General features: G+C 39.6%; 1 protein-coding gene across 1 annotated transcript; it reads left to right on the top strand.

Annotated features, from left to right (window-relative positions):
* Window positions 1-450: 450 nt before the first annotated feature.
* On the top strand, window positions 451-2,786 carry LOC113347225 (NEDD8 ultimate buster 1-like). The gene has a single exon (XM_026590835.1). The coding sequence runs from the start codon at window positions 852-854 to the stop codon at window positions 2,571-2,573; it is 1,722 nt and encodes a 573-aa protein (XP_026446620.1). The 5' UTR covers window positions 451-851; the 3' UTR covers window positions 2,574-2,786.
* Window positions 2,787-16,877: the final 14,091 nt, after the last annotated feature.

Raw genomic sequence — 16,877 nt, 5'->3', positions numbered from 1 at the left:
AAGAGAAAGTGAAAAAGAAAAAGAAAATGAAACTGAAATCTATAGCTAGCTTTATCACGTATATATACAAAAGGGCAGTCATGGTATTATTATAATTATTACGGATAATATTCTTATTATTAAGCTCTGAATTCTAAAATTTTGGGCCTAGAAATATCAAAATATGAAAGAAATTGATAGTGAAGGATCCATTTTGTGGGGCTTGTATATGTTGAACCCATATAGTAGGGGTTCTAGTATAAATACCATTTATTACCGCTGATTATTGGTTAATCGGTTCGGTTCGGTTTTTTTGTTTTACCTGTACCGTGTGCAGCCCCCTAACTAAGAGTAATAAATACGGGCCTGGGCCATACTTTGTCTTGATGCCTCCTAGCTAGCGAGCTTTTGTCTTTGGACCCGCTACTTAAATATCCAACTCCATGGATACTGATACAGCGGCAGTGGCAAGTTAATTTTGGTGATACTACTTTACACGGAAACTATCCACTTCTGTGAAAAACAATGCCAAAGTCGGTCGCTTCATGAATCTTTCCTTTTCGAATCAAATACAAATAGGTAAGAGTCTTCCTTTAAAGTCCCTTCTTTTGTGTCATCTTCCAATTCTTCTTTGAAAACGAAATCATATCCATCTTTTCTAATCATCTTTGAGTGCCCAAGTTTGAAGTCTTTGTTTATAGAAGTTATAAAGGTATCCTAAATCTCGAGTTTTTAGGTTGATTAAAAATTAGGGCTTTTCTTGGTCACGTCTCTCTATTATATATATATAGATAGATTTTAGACCCTAAACAATTTACTCAATCACAATTCTTAATCTCGTTTAAACCCTAAAAATCCCTTCTTGAACATACATGGAGGCTGAAGGTGATAATAGCCCCGTCGTGAACATGGAGGCTGATGGTGATACTAGCACTCCTGCTCGGATGGCGAAACTGAAGATCGCCGGAGCATGGTCAGGTGTGTTAGAAGTTGATTTACGGGAATGGACTGTTATGATGCTGAGGGAAGAGATTGCTAAGCGATCAGGATCATCTCTTGCACCGAATTCAATCAATCTTATCTGTGGTGGTAAAGTTATGAAAGATGAGGAAAATCAGAGTCAACCCAAATTGAGCGAATTAGGTTTTATTAAAAACAATTCTAAGATTCTTGCTTCTCGGATCTCTGTATCCGACAACGTTGAAGAAGATCCTCGTACTTCATTCAAGAAAGAGGAGGAACGGGCGACTACACTTGCTAGAATTAAAGACGCTGCTGTATCATTGGCAAGGAGACATGCTGATGGTTCGTTGCCAGTCGAGAATTTTAATATAGAACTGGAGAATCAGAATGGAGAGACGTTTCAATTGGGTTCTGAGACTGATAGGCAAGGGTTGATGATGGGGCTGATGCTGCACACGAATGGGAAACATTTGATTAAGCAACAAAAGTATAGGGATGCTCTAGACGTGCTTAACATGGGGGAGGAGTCTTTTGCGCTGTGTGATTCGGCGGTGACTGAGATGATTGACAATGTGCCAATACTGCAGATTGATATGGTTTGGTGCTACTTTATGCTAAGAGATATCAAGTGGCTTTCCATGGCGGGTGTGAGGCTTGAAAAAGCTAGAAAAGGGTTGGAACGATCACATGGGAAGGACTCGTCTAGAGCTAGAGTCCTTCAGGGAGGTGCTCAGCCTGAGGTTGCTTTGTACCTGCGACTCGAGCTCTTGGAAGGTGTCGTGGCTTATCACAGTGGCCAGACTGAAAAGGCATTAAAGTCATTGAACTCTGCACAAGCTAAATATATTCAGCTTCAGGTGCCAGATGAAGCTTTATCAATGCTTATGAGTATGGGCTATGGGGAAAAAGAGGCAAAGAGAGCACTTAGAATGAATAATCAGAACATTGAGAGAGCTGCTGGGTTCCTAGTTGAGGAGTACGAAAGGGATGCACGGAGAAGGGAAGAAGATATTCGCCGTGAAAAAGAGATTAGGGAGCAGAAAAAATATGGAGTTACTGCTCTTAAGAAGGCTGTGGATCTGCAAAGATTGGATGAGTTGGTTTCCATTGGGTTTGAGAAGGAACTTGCTGCAGAAGCACTTAGGAGGAACGAAAACGATTTTCAAATGGCCTTGGACGAACTAACGAATCCAGAAAAATTTACTGCTATACAGGTTCTTGTGGCTTCAAAGAAGAGGAAAAGGCTTGGTGAACATCTTGTGAGAATGGGGTTTGATAGATCAAGAGTGGTTGAAGCTCTGCGGAACTCAGTAACAAAAGAGGAGGCACTGAATATATTAACTAGTCAAGCACCTGGTAATGCTAGCACAGATTCTGCTCCTCCGACGCAATTGCACAACAATGAAGGATCATCGTCTGATTTGAACAACGTTGATGCAACAGGAGGTAGTTCTTCGAGTGGCGTCAATGAGAATACAGAAGAGATTAGGGATGTTGAGATGGAACATGTGCTTGCACACGAACTAACAGGAGATCCCTACGAAGACTATGATATTGAGGTTACAAAAGAAGGTGAAGCTGTTACTGAGTACTTGGCTTTACTGGCTTCTGCATCCACACCTGTTGTTTAAGAAGACTGTTTCATATGTCTTTTGCAGTAGTCCATATGGTAGTAAGTAAATAGTTATATATAGAAATTTCTAGTAATTTTCAGTTGAGTAGGATAGTTTTTGTGAAATCATGTTAAGCTTGATACTGATGGATTTATGGTTAATGTCAACACTTTTTTGTCAAGACTTATTATCTAAGCCAATACTGTTATATAAGAACTTCTCTGCTGCAAATGTTTCTGGTTAACTCCAGAATGTTGCTCTCTTGATCCGAATTTTATTGAAAATTGTGGTAACATGAGTGCACCCGACTTGTATCTTGTTGTTGTTCGGTTGCTGGCATTGAGGTTTTATGTCCATGGATCCTAACTTACAGGTACCCCGGTGGCGCAGCGTATCAACGGTGATTCAGCTCAATCTAGAAATATAGGTTAAATTTCTAGAGACCTGACTTCTTGAATCGAAGAGTTCAATCAAATTCGATGCAAGGCTCTTGAATTGATGACAGAATCAAATCAATGCAAGGCTTTAGAGAAAACTCTAGTGTATTATCTCTTAAAACTGAATTGAATAAAACTATCTTACAATCCCTTATTTATATGAACCTATCTTTCCTAAAAATCAAACATCTAAGAAAAGGAATTATAAAAGAAAAAGGAAATCTAAAAAGACCAAAATTAGGAAAGGTATCAAGATGCTGCATCAGGTCCCGCCGGGGAAGAAGGATTCGACCACGAATCTGGAACTGGGTCTGGTGGAACAAAACGTGATAAATAACGAACATTGAAGACATCCGAAGTGTTGATGTTTGCTGGAAGTTGTAGGCGATAAGCATTGTCATTAATTCGTTCCACAACTGTGACAGGACCTATTTTCTTTGCCTTGAGTTTATTATAAGCATGAGCCGGCATTCGATCTTTAGTGAGAAATACCCAAACTTGATCACCTACTTCGAAGAGAACACGACGGCGACGAGAATCAGACGCAGCTTTGTACTTTGAGGAGGATGACTCGAGATTGGTAATAACCTTCGTATGAATCGTATGAATGTTGTCTACAAAATCATCAGCTACACCATGAAGACGTGTACGGTCTGGAAGAGTAGATAAATCCAAAGGACCACGAGGGAGAAGACCATAAACGACCTGAAATGGACTGAACCCTGAACTTCTATTAAGTGAATGATTATGAGCAAACTCTGCTTGAGGAAGCTTTGAGTCCCAAGTTTTAATAGAATCTCCCACAAGGCAGCGAAGCAAATTCCCCAAAGATCTATTGGTCACTTCTGTTTGACCGTCTCGTTTGAGGATGATAAGCGGAACTCATGTCAAGGCTGGTTCCTAGTAATTTCCATAAAGACCTCCAAAAATGTCCTAAGAATCGAGAATCCCGATCAGAAACGATGGAAGTTGGCAATCCATGGAGTCTGTAAACCTCTCGAAAAAAAAGTGTTGTTGCGACTTGGACTGCATCTGAAGTCTTTTTACATGGAATGAAGTGCACCATCTTGGAGAAACGATCAACAATGACAAAGATTGAATCGAAACCCTTTTGTGTACGAGGAAGACCCATCACAAAGTCCATACTGATGTCCGTCCATGGTTGTGTTGGAATAGGGAGAGGAAGGTATAGACCGGCATTCGTGGAATGACCTTTTGATGTCTGACACACTGTGCAACGTTCGACAAAACGCTCAACATCACGTCTCAATGCAGGCCAAAAATAAGACTGAGAAAGTAAATACAACGTCCGGTCGCGACCAATGTGTCCTTCATTATGTGTTTCAGCAACAAGTTTAAGACGGAGGCTGCAGTCTGGAATGCAAAGACGACTGTCTCGAAAAAGAAAGCCATCGTGCATAGTGAAATCTCGAGAAAGACCATTCTGTACGTCAAGAAGAACTCGACCAAAGAAGTCATCAGACTCATAAATCAGCAAAGGTGGAAAATCCCGGAACTGATACATGAAGAACGCTCAGCAAAGAATGGCGACGACTCAGGGCATCAGCAACTCGATTAGAAACACCTGACGTGTGTTTGATAACAAACGTAAATTGTTGCAAGTAAGATATCCATGATGCGTGACGAGCTGAGATTTTATCTTGACTGTTCAGGTGTTTTAAAGCATCATGATCTGTGTAAAGAACAAATTCTTTATGGAAAAGATAATGTCTCCAGTGTTTGATTGCTTGAACCACTGCATAAAATTCCACATCGTAAGTACTATAACGTAGACGAGCTCCAGCCAGTTTTTCACTGAAGAAGGCAATAGGTTTGTTGCGTTGGCTCAAGACAGCACCAATGCCCAACTTAGAAGCATCACTATGAAGTTCAAAAACTTGAGTAAAATCTGGAAGAGCTAGAATAGGTGCTGATAACAATTTCGTCTTAATGATCTCAAAAGCTGTAGTTGCTTCGGCAGTCCAAGTGAAGACACTATCATGACGAATACAATCAGTGATAGGTGCCATCAAACTGCTAAATTGCGGCACAAATCTTCGATAAAAAGATGCTAGACCATGAAAACTTCGAGTTTCAGATAAAGTAGTAGGAGTAGGCCAAGATTTTATTGCTTCTACCTTGCTCGGATCGACGGCTAGACCTTGTGCTGAGACGATGTATCCAAGGAAGTGAACCTCAGGAGAGCCAAACTCACACTTTTTTTGTGTGGCAAATAGTCGATCTCGACGGAGAACAAGAAGTACTTCTCTTAAGTGTGCAAGATGTTCAGTGAAGGACTTACTAAATATGAGAATATCATCAAAATAAACAACTACAAACTTACCTATGAAGGGCCGAAGAGATTGATTCATAACACGCATGAAAGTGCTTGGTGCATTGGACAAGCCAAAGGGCATGACAAGCCATTCAAAAAGTCCTTCGCGAGTTTTAAAAGCCGTCTTCCATTCATCTCCTGGGCGGATCCGTATCTGATGATAACCACTTCGAAGATCCAGTTTAGAGAAAATCGTTGCAGCTCCAATTTGATCTAATAGATCGTCGAGACGGGGAATGGGAAATCTATAGCGTACTGTAATTTTATTTATAGCACGGCTGTCGACACACATCCTCCAAGATCCATCCTTCTTTGGTATAAGCAAAGCTGGGACTGCACACGGACTCAAGCTTTCACGTAAATATCCCTTCAACACAAGTTCCTCAACCTGTCGTCTAAGTTCTTCATGCTCACTCGGACTCATACGATAATGAGCTCTATTAGGAAGAACAGCATCTGGAATTAGATCAATATGGTGTTGAATATCTCTGAGTGGAGGAAGGCCGGGTGGTAACTCATTAGGAAAAACATCCTGAAACTCTTCCAATAGTCTTTGAAAATGTTCTGGAGGTGACGGCAAAGACTTTCTGACAACCGAATTGATCAATATTAGAACATATCTTTCTTCGCGAAGTGTTTCTTCAAAAGCTTTTTGCTGCAAGAAAAGGACTGGAGCTGATGGTGTATGTTGTTTCTCGGGCAAAGAAGGTTGTAGAGTGAAATTGCGATTATTGTAACGAAAACTGTAGGTATTACGATAGCCATCATGTTGTACTCGAAGATCAGATAACCAAGGACGTCCTAAAAGTAGATGGCAAGCATCCATTGGAGCAATATCACAATGAATTTGATCCTTATACGAATCTCCCACCGAAAAAGAAATCAATGCTCGTCGAGTTATGAGTACATCAGTATTCCGATCCAACCATGCCAACTTGTAGGGGTTAGGATGTAGTTCTGTTGATAATTGAAGTTTGGTTACAACCTCCTCAGCAATGACGTTTTCACTACTACCAGAATCAATTATGAAGTTACACACCTTGCCTCCAATAGTACACTTTGAGTGAAAAAGATTATGTCGTTGAGGGTTGATATCTGTTCCACGCGGAGCTAAACACACACGTCGCAACATTAATGCTGGTCCGCTATCTGCTTTAAGAACCTCTACTTCATCCTGTGGCTCTGTAGTTTCCTCATCGTAAATTACTTCAACGTCATTACCAGCAGTGTCAAGGAGGAGGCCTCTTCTGTTTCTAGGGGCAGGAAGACTGTCGATGACCTAAATCTCCACAAGAAAAGCAACGAATTGAGTTTGGTCGAGTTTGTCGAGTGTCAAGAGCTGGAACAATGGGTGTGTCTGCTTTGACAGATATAGCGTCATCTGTCGCAGTCGGAGTCTGATTTGGTCGAGAAGAACGAACAGTAGACCATGATGAGAAGGATAATTTAGTTTGCGCCTCAATAGTCAAAGCTTGCTGATGTGCTTCTGACAGTGTTGATGGATGGAAGAGATTGATTGTGTGTTGGATCTGTTGTCGTAATCCTGCTGTAAACCGTGCCACCAGTTGACGCTCAGAGTCTTGTATATCAACTCGATTGAGAAGTAAAAAAAATTCAGTAGAGTAGTCAGCCACAGATCGATTTCCCTGACGGATGGTATGGAGACGCTGAAACATTAGCTGGTCATAATTGTAAGGCAAGAATGTTTTCTTAAGTTTTGATGAAAGTTTATCCCATGACATAATCTTTGGTTTTCCAAGACGTGCACGAGTTGTCTTCAATTGTGTCCACCAGGCAGCTGCTCTGCCACGAAAACGCATTGTTAAGACAGGAACACATTGATCCATTGGAACTCGTTTGAATTCTAGGATTTCTTCTACCGTGACTATCCAATCGAGTAGTTCTTCAGCTGAAGAATTTCCATGAAACTCTGGTATCTCGGTTTTGAAACCCGATTCCCAATGAATATGAGCTGCTGCGTTTGGTACGTTATCTGGTGCTAGAGTACGGTTGGTGTGTAGAGGAGCAAAGGGATTAACGTCGTCTGCAAACGGGTTTTCTTCGTCATCAACATCGTCTCTGGTACTGTTAACGTGAGCAACATGCTCGCGTACGGCTGGTGCTGGTTGTTGAACCAGAAGGGTTTGGAGGGCAGTTGTGATGGAAGCCATCTGGGCTTGTAGCTCAGTAATGGCGTCACGATTGATTTCTGCTGCAGTACGAACTGGTGTTCGACGAGGTCTCACCATTGTAGTGACAGACAAAGAACGTAGCCTGTCTCTGATACCAACCTGGCGCAGCGTATCAATGGTGATTCAGCTCAATCTAGAAATATAGGTTAAATTTCTAGAGACCTGACTTCTTGAATCGAAGAGTTCAATCAAATTCGATGCAAGGCTCTTGAATTGATGACAGAATCAAATCAATGCAAGGCTTTAGAGAAAACTCTAGTGTATTATCTCTTAAAACTGAATTGAATAAAACTATCTTACAATCCCTTATTTATATGAACCTATCTTTCCTAAAAATCAAACATCTAAGAAAAGGAATTATAAAAGAAAAAGGAAATCTAAAAAGACCAAAATTAGGAAAGGTATCAAGATGCTGCATCACCCGGTGTCTAATAAATTTCTAAGCCAACATCCGCGTCCAGGCCATGTATGCAGAGTTGGGTGCCGACTGTCGAATCCAGTAAAATTATACCGGATTGGGTGCTGGCAGTGGCGGAGCCAGAATTTCAATATAGGGGGGTTAAAATAAAATTTACATTGACGCACTAAAAGTAACCGAATCGGCCGAAGGCCGCTGTAAATTCTTTTTGGAAGGAATGGCATAATTTGTGAGAAATTATTAGCCCATGTCCCTATATCAGATGAAAAACAACCTCATTCATGGAATGGTGAAGAATAAAAGTCATCATCAAATGAACAACAACAACAGTCGAAAAAAATAACAATTAAAATGACAAATAAAACCTGAAAAAGCGGGGTCTAACAATCACACCCAATATTTCGTTTAGTAATCTGTATGGACTAACTCCAATATAATTCTGAGAGCACCAACTAATAGAGCGAGCTCAATCAGAAATATATCAAAGAGTTGTATCTTTGTTTCTTAATGTAATCAACAAATCAAACAGATAGAAATTCGTGAGCTTGATTAATATAAGAAACAACTTGGACGGTATCAAAAACCAATATCCAAGTGTCAATCAATTTAATCAACAACCAAAGGTTGGATTCACAATTGATTGAACTTACGCACAACCTGTGATATTTCAATTATATAAACAAATATAATGCGGAAAAGAAATAACACAGACACCAGAAATTTTGTTAACGAGGAAACCGCAAATGCAGAAAAACCCCGGGACCTAGTCCAGATTTGAACACCACACTGTATTAAACCGCTACAGACACTAGCCTACTCCAAGTTAACTTCGGACTAGAATGTAGTTGATCCCTAACCAATCTCACACTGAGCACGGTACAGTTGCGTTCCTTACGCCTCTTGAAGCACGCCGGATTCTGCGCACTTGATTCCCTTAGCTGATCTCACCCACAACTAAGAGTTGCTATGAACCAAAGTCGAAGACTTGATAAACAAATATGTCTCACACAGAAAATCCTATAGGATAGATAAATCTGTCTCCCACAGATATACCTATGAGTTTTGTTCCGTCTTTTGATAAATCAAGGTGAACATGAACCAATTAATAAATCAAACTTATATTCCCGAAGAACAACCTAGTATTATCAATCACCTCACAATAATATTAATCGATTAACGAAATAAGGTGTTGTGGAATCACAAACGATGAGATGAATATGTTTGTGACTACTTTTCAATCTTGCCCATCGGAGAATAAATCTCGTGCAAATCTTAAAGAAGATAGCACTCAATCACGATAGAAAATAGCAAGACCAGAACACGCAACTACAGAGAAAATAGTTGGGTATAGCTTCACAGTCCCAATGAAGTCTTTAAGTCGTTAACCTACAGGGTTTTGGAAAAACCTAAGGTTAAAGGAGAATCAACTCTAGTCGCAACTAGTATCACACAGGAGGTGTGGGGATTAAGTTTCCCAGTTGCTAGATGAAAACTAGAGTTGATTCTCCTTTAACCTTAGCTTGAATCTAATAGAGCTCAATATTCACCGTTAGATGAAAACTCTATTAGATTCAAGTTAATATCTTTCAACCGTTAGATCGAACTTATCTTGTTATACACAAATTAAATGTACCATCATTTGGATAAAGGTAACTGTACCTAAACGTGTACACTTAGTTGGTTCAACAATAGTTAACCAATGGTTAGCCATATGAGCACTTTCATATCAACCTTATTCATCTTTATCATAACTAGTTGTAGATGGGGAAAAACGATTTGTTGGTTTTTACGGGATTGAGGAGACGACCGTACGGAGGAGGTTCCTTGAACCGAGCAAACTGCTTAACTCCACACAGATGCACTGCAAGAAGGGAGTGCTTTAAGTTCGAGATATCAATCTGTACGTGGGACTCCGACCTAAACCAAGACAATGGTCGTTCCAAAGTCAATTCGGTCACAAGAGAGGATGGGTCGATCTGTAGGAGGGAAGCTGAGAAATGTGTGAGATCAATGGTGATTGAAGATTATAGGTGTGTTGTGTATTCTGCGTAAAGGAATAAGATAGCTCTGATTGATTGAATTTGCTCTGTTGAGAGTGATTGCTCAGATGTTGAGTTCCTAATATTTTGTTGTCTGTTTGACGAGAGGTTGTCTTGTTTTTAAATCATGTTTCAGAGACTTATTTATATTGCTAGAATTGTAAACACCTTGATCCCATGAAGTGTGACAGTTGTTGGAGTCAAAGAGTGGGGAAGTGGAAATCGTGTTAAAACCAGTTGCTCATCGTGCAGAGACTTGGTTGATTTTCCATCCACTACTTTGCTAACTCCTCCAACAGATTGCACGACTTGCTCACATTCTCATTGTGTGTATGAACACACGTGCCGAAGACCGCCGAACCAAAACCCTAGTTAATATCCCCATACGATTGATGTCTCGTGATTGTGGAGTCTGCAAGGCAGACGTGTATTTAGTTAGTCAGTTGCTGACTTTATGGAACGATGAGTCCTTGTATTGCTGAGTCGAACGTGATTTGCAAATGTTCCAAGACTCATGAATTGAACGTGTCTGTTGAGATAGAGGTATATTTCTCGAGTAAATGTTGATAGTTAAGGTGAGCAAATATTGCTCATTCGACGGATTGTTGAATATTGATAGTTGAACAATATTGCTCATCTGAGCAAATGTTGCTCGTTTGATGAATTTTTGGTAGCAGGACCAAAATAAAATATTAATTTAAAATACTGGTAACTGAATCGAGTATAATTAATTAGAATGTTGATCATGAGATCAACGTAAAATTATTAGTGTTTGAATCTGCTCAGAATTATGTTTTGCAGAGCTTTGGATTTGAAACCCTAATTTTGATCAATTGCTGATCAATTGATGATTTATTGAAAATCAACCACGGAGTGAAGGAGGGATCGTCTACATGGGATGATGAGTCGACCATGCAACGCTCAGAGGCCCAAGTGAGAAAAATACCAAAGTCTCTTGAAGACCAGTTGGTGAAAAGATGATTAAATGCTGGTTTAATCCTTCATTAAAATAATGCTCGTCTGAGCCTTAGGTGATAAAACCTAATTATAAAGAGATGAGGGACCGACCAAGGGGTCATGAAACCGGCCCTGGTTGGTCATGGGATCGACTGACAATCATTTGATGAAATTCTAAGTTGTTTGGAAAAGTTTGAACCTAATATGAACAAATTAGGTGAAATTATGAAAATATGTGGAACCGGCTCCTTGCAAGCCAAAGAGCCAACCTTGGTTGGTCAAGGTAATATGCTCGTGTCATCAAAGTGTTCGTGCCTTAGTTCTGAGAATTTTGACATTTTCTGATGCGCATTTGAGCAACATTTGAGAAAATATGAAGAATTCAGGGATTTGATGAAATGAGGAATTTCCATGAGACGATGGAAATAATAAATAAAATAAGTGATTACAAGGTGTGTTGGACCGGCTACGGCTAGGGCATGGCCAGCCGGCTAGCGAGCCCGGTCCCGTGACACCTTTACCAATTTTATGTAATTTCCTTGATGTGAAAGAAATACCATGAAATTGAGGAGTTTCATAAGGTTAAGGAATTTCCATGAGATGATGGAAATAATAATAATAAAATAAGGAATCATGAAGTTTGGGACCGACTATGGCCAAGGCATTGTCGGCCGTCCAATAAGCCCGGGCCCATGGCACTTTTCCTAATTTTATATTATTTTTATGATTTTAGGGAAATATCATGAAATCAATGAGTTTGTTGAAACCATGGAGTTTCCTTGAAGTGAAGGAGTTTCCATGAGATGAAGGAAACACATAATAATAATAATAATAATAATAATAATAATAATAATAATAATAATAATAATAATAAAATAAGGGCGTGTGGGACCGGCCACGATTAGGGCATGGTCGGCCGGCTAGGGCCCGGTCCCGCGAGTCTTCCTTAATTTTATATCTTTTCCTTGATGTGAAGGAAATATCATGAAATCAAGGAATTTCATGGGATGAAGAAAATAATAATAAAATAATAAGGAATGCAAGGTGTCGGACCGGCCACAACTAGGACATGACCAGCCAGCTAGTAGGCTTGGTCCCGCAACACCTTTCCTAATTTTTATTATTTCTTTGATACGGAAGAAACACCATGAAACTGAGGAGTTTCCTTATTTTTATCATTTCTTTGATACGGAGGAAACACCATGAAACTGAGGAGTTTCCTTAAAATGAAGGATATTTGTTCAAATGAAGGATTTTCATGAGATCAAGGAAAATAATAAAAATATCATACAACAAAGAATTAGGCGTGGGACTGGCCACGACATGACTGGCCGGACGGTGGGCCCAGTCCCCTAGCGCCTTAGCTAATATTTTATTATTATTTTTTTTCTTCCTATTTTGCATAGCTTTCGTCATTCCTTCGTGTTTTGGAATGCTCGTTCGTGCATTCAGGTGCTCGTTAGTGCATTATTGTTGAATACACTTGCACCATTTGGTCGGGGCTTACTCGATAACGGCTCGGATACCCTACGTTGGAATATTTATTACTAACCCATGGAATTCTGCTGGGAAGAACCACGAATTGAAGTAATGAAATATTATGAAGAATCATAGAATATTTCTGAATATTCAGGTAATGAATTTAAGGATTAGAGATAATTAATCGATAGCTCTGTACTAGCAAGCATGTTGTCTAGGAGCATTAATTATCTGAGAGTTGAGTAATATGAGCTTGTTGAAGGGTCATATCTCTTTTATGTAGTTAGGGAAAACATTGTTACATCCTGAAGACGTTATTGCTCTATACTAGCAGGAAAGCTGTCTAGGAGCCGTCCAATATTTCGATTCTATATAGAAGTAATTACTGGAATTGCTCAGTATTCATGAGATATGTCGTTGCCTCAGCTGAGAGACTACACATCTACATATACTATGAGAGACAATATTCTCAGTCAGATATTCTTGCGGCATGAGCTTTCATGCTTCGATGAGAGACATGAGCCTCAATACTTATCTGATTGATGGATCAGGAGCATGTATAATTGTGGTTTTATGATTTTATCCCTTGTCGAAAATCCACAATCTATATTAAGTCCCTGCTTAGTGAGGGACAGTCATGTTCCTCTGTCAGCACTAGATGGTGATTTTCTAGTAATAGACGAAACAAGTAATTGAACTTAGTCGTAAGATAAGATGTTACCGGATTTTCAATTGCATGAACGAACCATGGCTTGAACGAAGATAGAGCATCGTCTAATGAGCGTAAACTGGTATAGCACTGCTGATTTGGTGATGGAACCTTGGTCGATTTAGGATTCACGGGTCCGGGCCCAGGAAAGGAAATATGTTTTAGCGCGGACGTTCGTTCGTTAGTTTAAGAGACAAACAAAATATACCTGAGTCTAATGATAAAAATTTTGTCTATGAGCTTTCATGAAAAACAAAATTTTATTTTTTAAATGTGTGAGATTTCACACGGTGGAATAAACCCTCGTTTCAAATGTGGATGCTCGTACGAGAGAATTTTTTTTTAACAGACGTGTGTCTGTTAGTAATAAAATTTTGTTTATGAGCTTTCATGAAATTTTTTATCTTCGAGCTTTCAGAAATCTTTGAAATATACTCTCGCTTCAAAGAGAGATGCTCACGTGAGGGAGCAAATATATATATATATATATATATATATATATATATTATTTTTTTCAAACTTACGTGGGTTTCACGTTAAATATATACATTTTTGTAAAACCAATGTTTTGATTTTGAATAACTGTTGAAAGTAGACAATTATACATGGTGAAATAATGTCTATATGTAAGTTTTCACAATTGTAGAATGGACGTCTGTCCAATTTTTGAAAAACCAGTGGATGTTAAAATGCACGTGAGTTGTTCACAGTTTTATGAACATCAAGTCATGATTTTGAATAATGAATTTTGCTCGTCTTTGCAGGTTTGAAGGAATGAGCAAGTTTTCAAAATTCTGACGTTATAATCACTACAGCTAGTGAAATCGTAAATAGGTAAGAGTTGGATTGTTACCGTTTTTGTTGCGTGTTTGTTATTGGTATATCCATGACTCCGTGTCTTTCTCCTCAGGTAGTGGCGACTTCTGGTTACAACCACTCTTCTGGCTCTTCCAGGGAACGTTCCAAAAATATCAAGTCAAAGATGAAGACTTCTGCATATGCTCATACTGAGGTAAATCAACCTTTCAGAGACGATGTAAAGTTGACACATTGTATGCCTCTCGATCATCTGGGAGTCGTCCCTCATCAGCAGAAGCACCGCTGACTTCAGCAGGTAAGACTATCGGCTGAAGATGAAGTTCGGATTTGTGTTGATGGTGTAGCTCCTGATCCAATGTGGATGAATGAAGAATTTCGTCATAATTCATCAGAAAATTCAGAAGTTAGGTTTTCATTGAAATTGTTGTAGAATCTTCGTCTGATGCCGGATTTTTGTGATCTACTGATGTTTCTTCAACCCTAGAAAATTTCCAAGCTTTGTCAAAGCATATTTTAGGCTTTTGAGCACGTTTAAGGGCCGAAATTGACGAAACAGTAAATTTCCAGGAGGTTTTTAGGAAATTTTCAGCTGTCATGCAGTCCAAAGTTTTGACCATATCTTTTTGATCGTTTCTCCAATTGCCGTGAATATTGGATGTGTTGTAGAGGACATCCATACGAAGAGAATGGTACATGACTCATCCCTAAATTCTTCACCAATTTCTCCAAGTTCCCAGTATTTTGTTAAATATCTCCTTTTCGTTTTCCCTTCTTCTGGAAGGACCTAGATAGAGGACCCGGGTACAAAAATTGATGTAAAAACCCAGATGGTAGAAGTTGGAGGTACCTTGATGAAGGAATTAGCGAAAATACTTGGTGGACATCGATCGACTATAGAGGTTATGAATACGATCCACGAATTTCTGCTTGCATGTTGTATGCTTTGGAAGCTGTAGGAACCTCATACGACGTCGGAATTCGGTGCTTGACCCCAACTTTTGAATCTAAGAGACTAAGTTATTATATGAGAAAAGAACAACTCAATTTGGAGTTATGTAGTTCACCCAACCAAGCATGAACATTTGTGATTCGTAATCCCGTACAGAATTTTCAGATTTCATAGACCTGGCAATAAAGGACATATCTTTCAGCTCCTGTGTCTGATTGATGCACCCTTTTGGTATGTTGTAGAAGAGGCATAAACGAACATATTTTGTTGAGGAAGCATTATCCCATTTGTGGATGTGGAAAAATGGTTCGTTGGTTGTTTTAGGAAATGAGGGAATCACCGTGAGATGGAGATTCCTCGAACCAACCAAACTGCTCAACCTCACACAGATGCACTGCAAAGGGAGTGCTTAGATTCGAGAGATCAATCTGTAGGAATCCGGCCTAAACCAAGTCAATGGTCGTTCCAGAGTCAATTCGATCGCAAATAGGGAGATGGGTTGATCTGTAGGAGGGAAGCTGAGAATTGTGTGGGATCAAGGATTGTGGATGTGTTGAAGATTTCTGCAATAATGGTGAACTGCTGAAGTTGAGTTCTATGAATAAGTTTTAATCGAGTTGTTGACGAATGGTGATTGATCATGTTTTTTGTTGTCCTCGATTTTAGACTTATTTATATTGCAAGAATGATGAACACCATGATCCCTGTAAGCGTGACGGTTTCTTGAGTGAAAGAGTGGGAAAGTGGGAGATCGTGGTGAAACCAGTTCCAGGTCGTGCGGAGACTTGGTTGATCACTCACCCACTACTTTGTTAACTCCTTCAACCGTTGACATGTCTTACTCACATTTCTCGTTGTGGATGAATCCACGTGCTGTAGGCCGCCAGACCAAAACCTAAGTGATATCCCCCATTTGTGACGTGATTCATGTCTCACAAATCGTGGAGTCTGCATGACAAACGTGCATATAATTAGTCACGTTGACTGATTTAGACAATGAGTCTAGGTTTTTTTGAATTGAGCATGAATGATGAATTTCTCAGTGGAACATTCGAGTAACTGAGCAAGTATTGCTCGACGAATTACTGAGTGTTGATGGTTGGATCAATATTTGAGAAATTTAGCAAGTATTGCGAATTAATGAATATTGATAGCTGGGCAATTGAGCAAGTATTGCTCAATTTGACAAATTACTGAATATTGTTAGTTGGATCAACATTCGAGCAATTGAGCGATTGCTCAATTCGAGGGATTACTGATAAATGACTGAATATTGATAGATGGACAATTGAGAAAGTATTGCTCAATTCAACGAATTAATGAATATTGATAGTTGGGTCAATATTCGAGCAATTGAGTGATTGCTCAATTCGACGGATTATTTCTTGGTGTCGTGACCCAATAAATATTAATCAAAATATTGGTAGATTACCAAATATTATATAATTAATCCGCGTGTTGTTTGCTGGATCAATATGAATTTATTTAGTGTTTGAGCTGCCCAGAATGATGATTTGTTGAGCGTTTGTTCAAAAACCCTAATTTTTGATCGATTGCTCATTAATTGACTAATTGCTGAAAATAGGTCATGAGCGAAAGAGGGACCGACGACATGAGACTATGGAAATCCATGTGATGCCCAATTGCTCGAATGAGCGTACTCCAGGGTCCTGAGTTGACCGGTTGGTGAAGGAATGACGATTAAATGTCAGTTTCATCATTTATTGAAATAGTGCTCGATTGAGCATTAGGTGATAAAACCTAATTATAGAAAAGTGGGGGACGGAACAAGATAGCGTGAGACTTGGTGGTCGTGGGACCGTTGATGGGTGTTTGCACAAACTATGAGTTGGTTGTCAAGAGTTTGGACCCAATATGAGCAATTGCGCAAATTAGGTCAAAAGTGTGAAAACATGTGGGACCGGATCGTTGCAAGCCTTAGAGTCGCCCTTGGTCGGTCAAGGGAGCGTGCCCGTGTCTCCATAATG

This window comes from Papaver somniferum, chromosome 2, assembly GCF_003573695.1.
Source record: "Papaver somniferum cultivar HN1 chromosome 2, ASM357369v1, whole genome shotgun sequence".
NCBI lineage: Eukaryota > Viridiplantae > Streptophyta > Magnoliopsida > Ranunculales > Papaveraceae > Papaver > Papaver somniferum.
This window is presented reverse-complemented; position numbering and strand designations above follow the sequence as displayed.